This window comes from Camponotus floridanus, unplaced genomic scaffold (assembly GCF_003227725.1).
Source record: "Camponotus floridanus strain SB8 unplaced genomic scaffold, Cflo_v7.5 scaffold77, whole genome shotgun sequence".
Taxonomy (NCBI): Eukaryota; Metazoa; Arthropoda; class Insecta; order Hymenoptera; family Formicidae; genus Camponotus; species Camponotus floridanus.
This window is the reverse complement of record NW_020229846.1, coordinates 55,620-68,408: the sequence shown is the minus strand read 5'-3', so window position 1 is coordinate 68,408 and position 12,789 is coordinate 55,620. Positions and strand designations below refer to the sequence as shown.

General features: G+C 34.5%; 1 protein-coding gene across 2 annotated transcripts in view; it reads left to right on the top strand.

Moving 5' to 3' along the window:
• LOC105251156 (F-box/LRR-repeat protein 20) overlaps positions 1-12,282 on the top strand; it is a 30,220-nt gene extending 17,938 nt beyond the window's left edge. Inside the window, exons 2-9 of one of the 2 annotated variants that reach the window (XM_025414109.1) lie at positions 2,550-2,792; positions 3,856-3,923; positions 4,413-4,542; positions 6,749-7,210; positions 8,570-8,761; positions 8,838-8,939; positions 9,076-9,291; positions 10,421-12,282. In XM_025414109.1, coding sequence (XP_025269894.1) covers positions 2,550-2,792; positions 3,856-3,923; positions 4,413-4,542; positions 6,749-7,210; positions 8,570-8,761; positions 8,838-8,939; positions 9,076-9,291; positions 10,421-10,528 — 1,521 coding nt within the window. In that variant the 3' untranslated portion in view covers positions 10,529-12,282. The remainder of the gene's footprint in view (positions 1-2,549; positions 2,793-3,855; positions 3,924-4,412; positions 4,543-6,748; positions 7,211-8,569; positions 8,762-8,837; positions 8,940-9,075; positions 9,292-10,420) is intronic. The other variant, XM_025414110.1, reaches the window with a different exon arrangement.
• Positions 12,283-12,789: the final 507 nt, after the last annotated feature.

The following is a 12,789-nucleotide window of genomic DNA, read 5'->3' as shown; positions in this document are numbered from 1 at the left end:
TAAAGGACATGATAGGTCGCGATACGTTGAATCGCATATACATTAATCAAACATCAATGTACAGTCTGTTACATAAAGCATGTCGTCTCTCCATCTGAGATTATTATTTTTTTTTCTTTGACAAACCTAATGAATCCAAACGTTATAGATAAGTGAAAAATGTGCATGATATACTCTATTTAAAATATATATTTAAATCCCTAGATTTAAATCCCTTTATAATAATTTTTGTATAAAATGAGATATACTACTAATGAGATATACAGGGTGTATAAAAAGTACCGGTAAAAATAAGCACTGAAAACTAAGCATTTCAGAAAAAAATGTTTCAGATAAAAGTTTTAGGATTTCAAAAGATCTATTTACTGGCGCTTTTCAAAACACTATAATAAAATATTTTTTCATTGAGTACTTTCCGAGTTATAAGGCTTGAAATAATTTTTCAATTTTACATAAACCATAAAATGTCTTGTAAAATATTCATTTTTTTATTAACTTACCTTAATAATTTTATGTACAAAATAATGAGAGGAATCAATTGGTATAAAGAAAATACACAGTTGTTTTTAAGAAAAAATATGTAATTGTTAAATGCAAATTACATATTTTTTCTTCGAAACAACTGTGTTTTCTTTACATCAATTGATTCCTCTTATTATTTTGTACATAAAAATATTAAGATAAATGTCGAAGATAAATATCGAAAAATGAATATTTTACAAGATATTTTACGGTTTATGTAAAATTCAGAAATGATTTCAAGTCTCATAACTCGGAAAAGAAATGAAAACTAACTTAATTATAGTGTTTTGAAAAGGCCTGAAGAAGGGCTACAAGAATACGTAATAACAAATAGGGGGTCCTATTTAAAAAATTCTAGGTGACCTTGCTCTGATCTTGGAGACGCTATCCAAGGTTAAACTCATAGCGTCAGTAAATAGATCTTTTGAAATCCTACAACTTTTATCTGAAACATTTTTTTATGAAATGCTTAATTTTCAAGATTTCACCGTCCCGGTACTTTTTATACACCCTGTGCATGTGATTGGCAGCGCTTGCTTGCATTCGAACACGACATTTACCTGCGAATTAACAGTTGTATCATTTTCCAATCAGAATACCGTGCCATCATTTGAATCCCGACTTTGCATACGCTATTGTTCACACCGAGATCGACGATGAATTAATTGGCGATTAGTATGTGGCGAAAGGAAATCATGCGCATAGCTGTGTCGTAGGTGGTGTTTCTACAATTTAGAATATATGCCATAATTATTAAAAGTGGTACAACGCGATGATTACACATTACAATTAGTATTGAAATTGTAAGCAAATGAAAATCAAATTTGATATATTAAGCATTAAATTATCATACGATTCATACAACAACATTATCATAGCTAATAATTCCGATGGTAAGCAAAACTGAAAATTGAGTATCGGTGCAACTATTTAGACCCATATGGCATGATTAGGTTCACTTAAATCCTAGTTAAAGTAGACTTTTCGTATATTGTACAGGGTTAGGAAAAAGTCTGGATACCCCTTAATATTTCGAAAAATACGCATTTTTGAAAAAATGTTTCATACAAAAGTTATAGAGTTTTATGTGGCGCATTACACAGCAATATTATTATGACCTCGAATAGCGTTGTCAAGGTTATGTGAAGGTCAGCTTCAGTTTTTTAAATAGAACCCCCTATTTTTCATTCCATATTCTTGTAGCTTATCTCGAGAACTTTCCAAAACACTATAATAAATTATTTTTCCATGAAATACTTTTCGAATTATGAGGCTTGAAATCATTTCTTAATTTTACATAAACTACAAAATATCTTGTAAAATATTCATTTTTCAATTATCTTACCTTAATACTTTTATGCACAAAATAATGAGAGGAATCAATTGGTGTAAAGAAAACATACAGTTGTTTTTAAGAAAAAATATGGAATTGTTAATTGCAAATTACATATTTTTTCTTAGAACTATGTGTTTTCTTTCCACTAATTGATTCCTCTCATTATTTAGTACATAAAAATATTAAGGTGAGATAATCGAAAAATGAATATTTTACAAGATAGTTTATGGTTTATGTAAAATTAAGAAATGATTTCAAGCCTCATAACTCGAAAAGTACTCGATGAAAAAATACTTTATTATAGTGTTTTGGAAAGCTCTCGAGGTAAGTTACAAGAATATGCAATGAAAAATAGGGAGTTCCATTTAAAAAATTGAAGCTGACCTTTAGATAACCTTGACAACGCTATTCAGGTAATAATGTCGCCGTGTAATGCGCCACATAAAACCCTATAACTTTCGTATGAAACATTTTTTTCAAAAATGCATATTTTTTGAAATATTAAGGATTATTCGGACTTTTTCCTAACCCTGTATAATTACGGAATTACGGATTTATAAGTCCTCGCTCTTGCGTGAAATCCCCCAATTTCGAGAACGTGCGAAAGAAGAAGCTTCCCGTTCAAGGATCGCGATTCCGCTTATCACGGGACGATTGGGACGATGACACATGTGTGGGATGTGTTTTTTAGAAAAAAGTAAGTCTCCAACAATTAGGAGTGGGAGGAGGGGGCCAAGGGGTACTGGCGGTCGAGGAATCGGAAAAGGGAGGCGGCGGTACCGGTGGACAATGGTGGAAGCAGCAGCATCCATCCTATCATCACCATTATCACCATCATCATCATCAACAACACTATCATCATCAGGGCGGTTATTACACGTCGCAATCGCATACTCACAACCCTGTCACTACCATGAAGCAATCCTACATGCAGGTTAGTTAATCTAGAGAACTCTACCCGGACATGTGCCAATGCTTAGATCTTTACCGCGGGCGTCTTCCTCCTCCCTCCCCCTCTGCTCTCATCATCCGTCTTGTCATGAAAAGCGTCCTCCTCCCCTTCTGATACCCCGTCTTCCACTCCTATCCCCTCGCCAACGTGTATGAGTGTACAACGGAGACAGAATGTCAGCTTCTCTCTGTGAACATTTGTCGCTCCATGAGCGATAACACAACCGCGGTTCGCCTCGTCATACATGTACAGGGTGTATCAGACCACCCGTGCCAGCCGAATATCTCAAAAACCGAGAACGGCAGACAAAAATGTTTCCTACAAAAGTTGTAGGGTTTCGAGTAATGCATTACACAGTAATATTAGTATGATCTTGAATAGCGTTGTCAAGGTCACGTAAAGATCACCTTCAATTTCTTAGATGGAATCCCCTATTTTTCATTGCATATTCTTGTAGCTTACCTCGAGAGCTTTCCAAAACACTATAATAAAGTATTTTTTCATCGAGTACTTTTCGAGTTATGAGGCTTGAAATCATTTCTTAATTTTACATAAACCATAAAATATCTAGTAAACCATTCATTTTTCGATTATCTTGCCTTCATACTTTTATGTACAAAATAATGAGAGGAATCAATTGGTGTAAAGAAAACATACAGTTGTTTTTAAGAAAAAATGTGGAATTGTTAATTGCAAATTACATATTTTTTCTTAGAAACAACTATGTGTTTTCTTTACACTAGTACTTCATGGAAAAATAATTTATTATAGTGTTTTGGAAAGCTCTCGAAATAAGCTACAAGGATATGTAATGAAAAAAGGGGGGTTCCATTTAAGAAATTGAAGGTGATCTTTACGAGACCTTGACAACGCTATTCAAGGTCATACTAATATTACTATGTAATGCGTTACTCGAAACCCTACAACTTTTGTAGGAAACATTTTTGTCTGCCGTTCTCGGTTTCTGAGATATTTGGCTGGCACGGGTGGTCTGATACACCCTGTATATTCACGGTTGTATTTAATCACGTGTCTTTCGTTGCAGCTAACATGGGTGTTTCACGATGACGAGGCGCAGATTAACAAGAAACTGCCAAAAGAATTGCTACTCAGGTACGATGACACATCGTCGGCTTAAGGCGAATTATTCTTAGATTGTAAGAGGGGGAGAGATTTTTTATCGCAGATAGATTGCTTTTCGAAAGATGCGTAACATCAAGAAACATTCGTCCTACGTTTGATTACATTTAATTTTATCCGTACCTGCTTGGTGTTTGTATTTTACAAAGTGCAATGATATAATAAAGAGAAATATATGTTACAAATAATTTTTTTTTTATATATATATTTCGAGATATATTTCTTATGAAGGTTTTTTTTCATTAAATTGATCTGACATCCCGCAAATTTTTATTCTCATCCTTCAAAATTTTTGACGTCCAAGGCGCAAGCATGATATTTACGCCGATATGCGAGACGTAAAATACATTATATCCTATTAGCCTCGCGAAAAGCTTGAGTCCATACTGTTCCAAAGTTCGCAAGGTAATCGCGAGACGTATAACGCGATAACGCGTGCTAACGAATCTCTGTGATTAACAGAATTTTTTCGTACCTCGATGTCGTATCGCTATGCCGTTGTGCCCAAGTAAGCAAGGCCTGGAACGTATTAGCGCTCGATGGGTCCAATTGGCAGAGAATCGATCTCTTCGACTTTCAACGAGACGTGGAGGTAAATAAAAACAAAGAGGCGATAGTCGAATCCATTGATCCGCCGATCACTCTCTTTGATCCGTACACTGAGAAAAAAATCTGGTTGCATTAATTAGAATTTTGGTAGATTCAACCAGTATGTCTGTTGGAAAATGGACGAACCAGAATTCTTGTAGGAATTACCAGATGAATCTGATTAATTTCTTCCTGTTAAATTTCCCAAATTTTCTGGTTAATAATACTAAACTTGCCAGCATCAAGTCGTCTAAATTTTTTTCCATTTAATCTCAAAAGTCTGCTTAATATTTTGAATTCCAATAAGATTATTGGATAAACTCAATCCAGATTATTGAATAAATTATTTTAAATTCCGTTTGTTAGAAATTAAACTGATAAACAGTGATGCAAGAAGAGGATGCAGCTTAAACACACACAATCAGAGAGCTAGCGTCCTCCTGGCACTACTGCTCGTAAGAAAAAAAAATATACTGAGAAAAAAATCTGGTTGCATTAATTAGAATTCTGATAGATTCAACCAGTATGTCTGTTGGAAAATGGACGAATCAGAATTCTTGTAGGAATTACCAGATGAATCTGATTAAGGATGTATTGGAGATATATTACAATCAATGAGATCGCCGTGAATTTTTAATTTAACATTCTTAATAACATTCTAAATCGTCATTATTTCAAATTTTTTTACTTGCTCCTTTAAAAGTTATTAATTTTTGAATTTTGCGATTTTAACATAGGATCTTATGTAAACGTTCAAGAGACAGGTAATAAATTATTCACAAACTTTAAAAAAACAATGATAAAAATTTCATTTTGTAATATTATATTCTTCATACATGTAAAAATGTTCCCACAAAGTTTTAAGGATGTATTGGAGATATATTACAATCAATGAGATCGCCGTGAATTTTGAATTTAACATTCTTAATAACATTCTAAATCGTCATGAATTATTTCAAATTTTTTTACTTGCTCCTTTAAAAGTTATTAATTTTTGAATTTTGTGATTTTAACATAGGATCTTATGTAAACGTTCAAGAGATAGGTAATAAATTATTCACAAACTTTAAAAAAACAATGATAAAAATTTCATTTTGTAATTTTATATTTTTCATACATGTAAAAATGTTCCCACAAAGTTTTAAGGATGTATTGGAGATATATTGCAATCAATGAGATCGCCGTGAATTTTTAATTTAACATTCTTAATAACATTCTAAATCGTCATGAATTATTTCAAATTTTTTTACTTGCTCCTTTAAAAGTTATTAATTTTTGAATTTTGTGATTTTAACATAGGATCTTATGTAAACGTTCAAGAGATAGGTAATAAATTATTCACAAACTTTAAAAAAACAATGATAAAAATTTCATTTTGTAATTTTATATTTTTCATACATGTAAAAATGTTCCCACAAAGTTTTAAGGATGTATTGGAGATATATTACAATCAATGAGATCGCCGTGAATTTTGAATTTAACATTCTTAATAACATTCTAAATCGTCATGAATTATTTCAAATTTTTTTATTTGCTCCTTTAAAAGTTATTAATTTTTGAATTTTGCGATTTTAACATAGGATCTTATGTAAACGTTCAAGAGACAGGTAATAAATTATTCACAAACTTTAAAAAAACAATGATAAAAATTTCATTTTGTAATATTATATTCTTCATACATGTAAAAATATTCCCACAAAGTTTTCAAACGATTTACTTGCTCGTTTTGAAATTATTATTAAAAAATAACTGTGATTATCGGTTTGATGCAATATTGATGATAAAACGTGACAACATTTTCTTGGAAATTAAGACCTATTTATATTAAAGAATATTTTGAAGTATGATTTCGTGATTTTTAAAAAATTTTTGATCAATTAAAATTCGTATTCTGCCCAACTTTAATTTTTTGATACTTTGGATTAACTTTTGAGACAGACGGGGTCCGTCCAATACATCCTTAAGAGTTTGCAAAGAAAGTAATGTAACAAGAAATTTTATAGATCCAACCAGAAAATACTAACCAAATCCTTATAGTAAAATCTATTAAACGTTCTAGTTATAAGAAAATCGAGTCTTATCATGATAACTAGAAATTCTTGTTTGATTTAATCAAAATGCCTTCAATCATATAAGTCTTGTTTCTAAAATCAAACGATTTTTCTCAGTGTGACTAATAGCGATGGATGGCGGGGGATGTTTGTGCGTAGGGACCAGTAATAGAAAATATCTCGAGGCGTTGCGGCGGATTCCTCAGGCAACTCTCGCTCAAGGGATGCCAGAGCATCGGCAACAACTCTATGCGCACTCTAGCCCAATCATGTCCCAATATCGAGGAGCTCAATCTAAGCCAGTGCAAGAGGATCTCGGATGCGACATGCGCAGCCCTCAGCAGTCATTGTCCCAAGCTCCAGCGACTGAATCTGGACTCGTGTCCCGAGATAACGGACATGTCTCTGAAGGATCTCGCGGCCGGCTGTCCGCTCCTCACTCACATCAATCTCTCGTGGTGCGAGCTGCTCACCGACAACGGGATCGACGCGCTCGCCAAGGGCTGCCCGGAACTCCGTAGCTTCCTGAGCAAGGGATGCCGCCAGCTCACGGACAAGGCTGTAATGTGTTTGGCGCGCAACTGTCCTAATCTCGAGGCGATCAATCTACACGAATGCAGGGTACTTATCTCATTGACTCCGCAAATCCGCATGTTACGCAAAGAGAGGCAATTGCGCGTCTCAGACGTCGTGGCCGCGATGAATCTACCGCCGACGAGACGTCGCTACTATTTTTTTCTCGAGATAAGACTCGTTCTTGTATCGTTAAAACGAATTGAATTTTTTTCCTTTAAACCGATAAAGTTTGAAGAGAGAAGTTGCTGCGAAATAAAGTGTGCGGTTTGATTTAATATAGCTAGGGTTGCACGAGATACGAAGATTAGTCTTGATATTGTCTTGTCTTGAATTTCAAGACAAGATTTTTAATTAGTTATCAAGACAATACCAAGACTAAGACTGTCAAGATTATTAGTCCTGTCAAGATTATTGGTTCTCAAAAAACCTAAAATATTTATATTTTATTTGTAAATGAAAAAAAATTACTATATATGAATTTAAAAAAATTTTATTTAATAAAAACATTTATATTGATAAATTTAAAAACATTTAATATTAATACAATATAATATTTTTATAAATAAGAAATCAAACTTGCAAATTTTAGATATTAAAGAGCATTTCATCCAGGAATTGATGCACATTAGGGCTTTTAAAGATTTACTTTGTAATCTGGTTCTATTTTTTGACATAGTCAGAGTTTCTATTGAGAAAAGTCTTTTTACTGGTACGGACCAGGCAGTTGAACTTAAAATGTCTCGAGCCATTTTTGACAATGGGGGATAAATATGAATTGATTTTTTTACCACTCCAAAATATTTATATCTGCACATTCCCTTGGAGCCTGTAAATAGTTATTAATTTCTGTTTTCCATGAAACAGTAAATGTTTTTTTAAGTAAATAGATGGCATTTATATCGATTACATAGTAATAATTATAATTAAAATATAATACAATAATAATAATTATTTCAAATTATATTACAAATAATGTTAAATATTATTTAAATAATTTTTTAATATTAGATAAAAAATTGTTAATAAAATCGAAACAAGACAATACAAGACGAGATTTTTGCTACCAATATTTACTCAGGACCAAGACAAGATTTAAGTTTTTAAAAATGTTCAATACCAATACAATATTTTTACGAATATTGTCTGGTCTTGGGTCTTGTGCAACCCTAAATTTAGCATCCGCTTGTGCAAAAAATATTGAAGGTTTTTACTTGTCAAGCGAAGATGTATTAAAGTAGAAAAAGAAAATTCCAATTATCTGTATATATTTCCGTCGATAACAAACATCCTGCGTAGAATATATTTAATTTTAAATTTGCATCGAAAGATACGATTTAATGAGCATTGTTAGGGCATTATAGTACAGTACAGTAAGTAAAAATCACTTCAGAATCCTTGTTGCAGAATATAACGGACGATGGAGTCAGGGAACTTAGCGAACGGTGTCCACGGTTGCATTACGTTTGCTTGTCGAATTGCCCCAATTTAACGGACGCGACGTTGATTAGCCTGGCACAACACTGTCCACTCCTCAATATACTCGAGTGCGTCGCGTGCACCCATTTCACGGATACGGGCTTTCAGGCCCTCGCGAGAGTGAGTTGATCGCCGATTGTCGTTTATTCTAATTTTACTTGCAACATGAAATTTATCCAAGTATCTCGACTTTCAGAATTGCAAATTGCTCGAGAAGATGGATCTGGAAGAGTGCCTTTTAATCACCGACGCCACCCTAACACACTTGGCGATGGGTTGTCCGAGATTGGAGAAACTAGTGAGTAATGATCAAGCATCCGCATCTGTTTAGGTACAAAGTGTGTTTAGTGTTTGCGGCTTTTATCGAACCGCGTTATCGAGAGCTCTGATGAAAAACACACATGGCTATCAGCATTTGTCATTTCTGCGCGCAGAGTCTGTCGCATTGCGAACTGATCACCGACGAAGGCCTCCGACAAATCGCACTGTCTCCGTGCGCGGCCGAGCACTTAGCTGTCTTGGAGCTGGACAACTGCCCGAACATCTCGGACGATGGTCTGAATCATCTGATGCAGGCCTGTCACAATCTTGAACGTATTGAACTTTACGACTGCCTACGCATTAGCAGAGAGGGCATACGTAAACTCAGAGTACTGTTTCCCATTTAATTATACTTCATGGCGTATACGCGGAAAAAGCGATCCCGCGGCCGCGGAATTGTTACGTTAGCGTGCGTATCACGCAACTGTTTATGAATTATAGATCTCTCGTGCATTCTACAAAAAGTACAATCCCGCATAATTGCGATACTCCGTCCGGTTGTGGAGGATATATATATTGCTTTTTCCGCCTAGGATGAGTCATGTTTATAAGGAACTTGCGTGTAAATATTACTTGTTTTTAAAATTAATTAATACGTATTATTTATTTAAAAATAAATAATAATAATTAATACAATTTTAATGATTATTATAATATTTAATAATCTCATGTTATTAATAATACTTCTCATTCTTTTTTTTTTTTTATTTAAATAATAATTTTAATATTAATAATAAACAGGATGCCCCCGAACGTTCCAGCCAGACTTTGAGATCTTATAGGAAATTTAATTCTGAACAAAAAATTTCCTATAAACATGGATCGAAAAATGCTTCCTTAAAAAGTTATCGCTCAAAAACCTTTGATGAAGGAAGAGCAAAAGGTGAAAAGAAAATGAAATAAAAAGAAAATGAAACTAAATAAATTTCTTGAAAAAAAAAAACTAAAAATAAAAAATAAAAATCTTTTTCTTTTATGAAAATAAAATAATTTTTTTTAACTAATATTTTAGTAATAGCACGTATAATAGTAGAAAATGAATAAAGATTTTTAAGAAATTTATTTAGTTTCATTTTCTTTTTATTTCATTTTCACGTTTTGCTCTTCCTTCATCAGAGGTTTTTGAGCGATAACTTCTTAAGGAAACATTTTTTGACCCTTTATAGGAAATTTTTAGGAAACATTTATTTATATATTTATAGGAAATTTTTTGTTCAGAATTAAATTTCCTATAAGATCTCAAAGTCTAGCTAGAACGTTCGGGGCCACCCTGTATAAGTTATTAAAAAATTTTTTGCGTGGTTTACAGTACAGTTTAAAGACTCGTCCTTTTCTCATTTGTTTTGACAAACAAATCGTGATCGTAATTGCAATTTATTCGCTCGTGAAACCTAGTCGTTAACTAAGTTCTTTAGTTGTTAATTTACAGAGATTGAGTTATCGTTTGTATCATTTTAGGCCCATCTACCGAACTTAAAGGTGCACGCGTATTTCGCACCGCCGACTCCACCACCCAGCGCGGGAGCCTCGCGACAACGATACTGTCGGTGCTGCGTCATTCTGTGATTTTGCCTTCAACTCCTAACTCCGAAGTAAAAATCGTCCGATATACATCCACGAGGGATTATAGTGGGCCTTTATCGGTAATCGCCAGCTACGGCGATTATATGGGACTTCTCTCTCTTTCTCGTGGTTACCGGAGGAGCGGTTCTGGTTGCCTATCGCACACTGATAAGTGAGGACCGGGGACTCGTTATCAATCGCAAATCGATTCGAGCTCCGATACGCAACGAGTGAAGTACGTCACCATCATCAACATAGCCACTGATGCTACTACTGCAATTACCATTATGACCTCTGCTGCTGCTGCTACTATTACTATTACTATTACTACTATATTTACTATCATTTCTATTTGTATTCCGTTATCTCGACATAGTATGTGCATCGTTACCCGGTTATATTGTACGCAGAAAATTAGTCTGCAAAGGAAAGAAATTCTCAGGTTTCCTTTAACGATACCATCGTTTCTCTATGATCTTCATTTAGGGCGGACATTTGTCACGCGAAAAGAAATGACACGCGTACTTTTTGAGCTACTCACGCTTATACCGAGCGTAAATATTTCAAAGCGTGTAGCTTATTTTGATTAGCGTTCGGACGCGTATTTTCCTAGCGCTGCGCGAGCAAGTTTATCGATTTATGTTGCTCGATAAACACGAGATACTTATTTTAAGATACGCGTAAATGTCTTATAAATATCTTAATGAGCACCCGCGCGGATACTACCAATGGGGCAAGGAAGAAAAAAAAATGGTAGTTTTAGGGGCAATGGAGTTGAGCATAATGTATGCAATTGTATCCAGAAATCGAATTTCACATTCATACACATCTCAATGTGTAATTGTAGCAGTTTCTCAACGAACACTGCCTATAATGCTATTGATAAACGAAAGAAAAAAAAGAAAAAAAAACACGGTGTAGCAATCGCGAATCGAATCTCGTCGTAATGATATTTAGGATATTACTCTCGTTTATCGTATAACGTAGACGTATGCATTATGATAAAATATGTGCGGTGAAAATGTTTCTTCTCGGTGTCTGTTTAAAAGTATTAACGGATATTCGCGTGATTACCGAGCGATACCTATGAATTTCTTTCCTTTTATAAGAAGAAAGAAAAAAAAAAAAACAGAAAAAGAACGCGTGTCGCGGAATTTTTCTCGCATTAAGGGCGCACAATTCGATTTTAAACGACGGAAATTTTGTGATTATGGACACTTGAGACGGAGTAAGAAGGAGAGAGAGAGAGAGAAAGACGATCGACAGGATCGGTCATCTTTCGAGTCTCGACTTCGACCACCGCTGCTGGCGTAGCTTAGCAGTGGCACGCGAAAGATGCATTTTACATCGATTCGCGGGCAGACGATATTCCGTCCGCGAATCGTACCTTCGAGTCCCGCGTAAACGTAACTACTTCTCCTCGACAGCCCGGACATCTATTCTCTTTTATGTTTCTTTTCTCTGTTTTATTATCGTTCTTTTTTTTTGTAACTTGTCATGGACTAGGAGAGCACAGACTGACAAAAAAACGAATCAAAGCGTTAATGTGTTAAACCGATTAACTTCGAGCTGGCGACGAACGCTGGCTGGTTTTTTACTTTTTAAGCCTAGGTTATATAAAAACGGAATGGCGGCAGTATCATAGAGCCACGAGGGTATCGCGAAGAACAATTCGGCGAGCTTAGCCAACCGGATCCCGGATACTCCGTGACTACAGTGACGATGTGCCCGATGGTGAAGAACAAAGAAAAAAAAAACATTTAACTACTTTGGTCAAGTGCTCGTAAAGTTCGATCGTCAGATCGACACGCAATCTTTCGATCGGGTCACGGTATATATTGTTCGATGAAGCAACCGACTTGTGCGGGACCTTTGTAGGCGAGAGGTGAGCGGTTGAAGACGCGAAACGTTAAATATGGTTTACCGAGGCTGCGAATAGATTGTGGGAAAATATCACCCATATATATATTTATATATACATATATACAGGGTGGCCCCGAACGTTCCAGCCAGACTTTGAGATATCTTATAGGAAATTTAATTCCGAACAAAAAATTTCCTATAAACATGGGTCGAGAAGTGCTTCCTTAAGAAGTTATCGCTCAAAAACTTCTGAAAAGAAAATGAAATAAAAAGAAAATTAAATTAAATAATTTCTTGAAAAAAAAAAACGATAAAAATAAAAAATAAAAATCTTTTTCTTTTATGAAAATAAAATAATTTTTTTTTAACTAATATTTTAGTAATAGCACGTAATAGTAGAA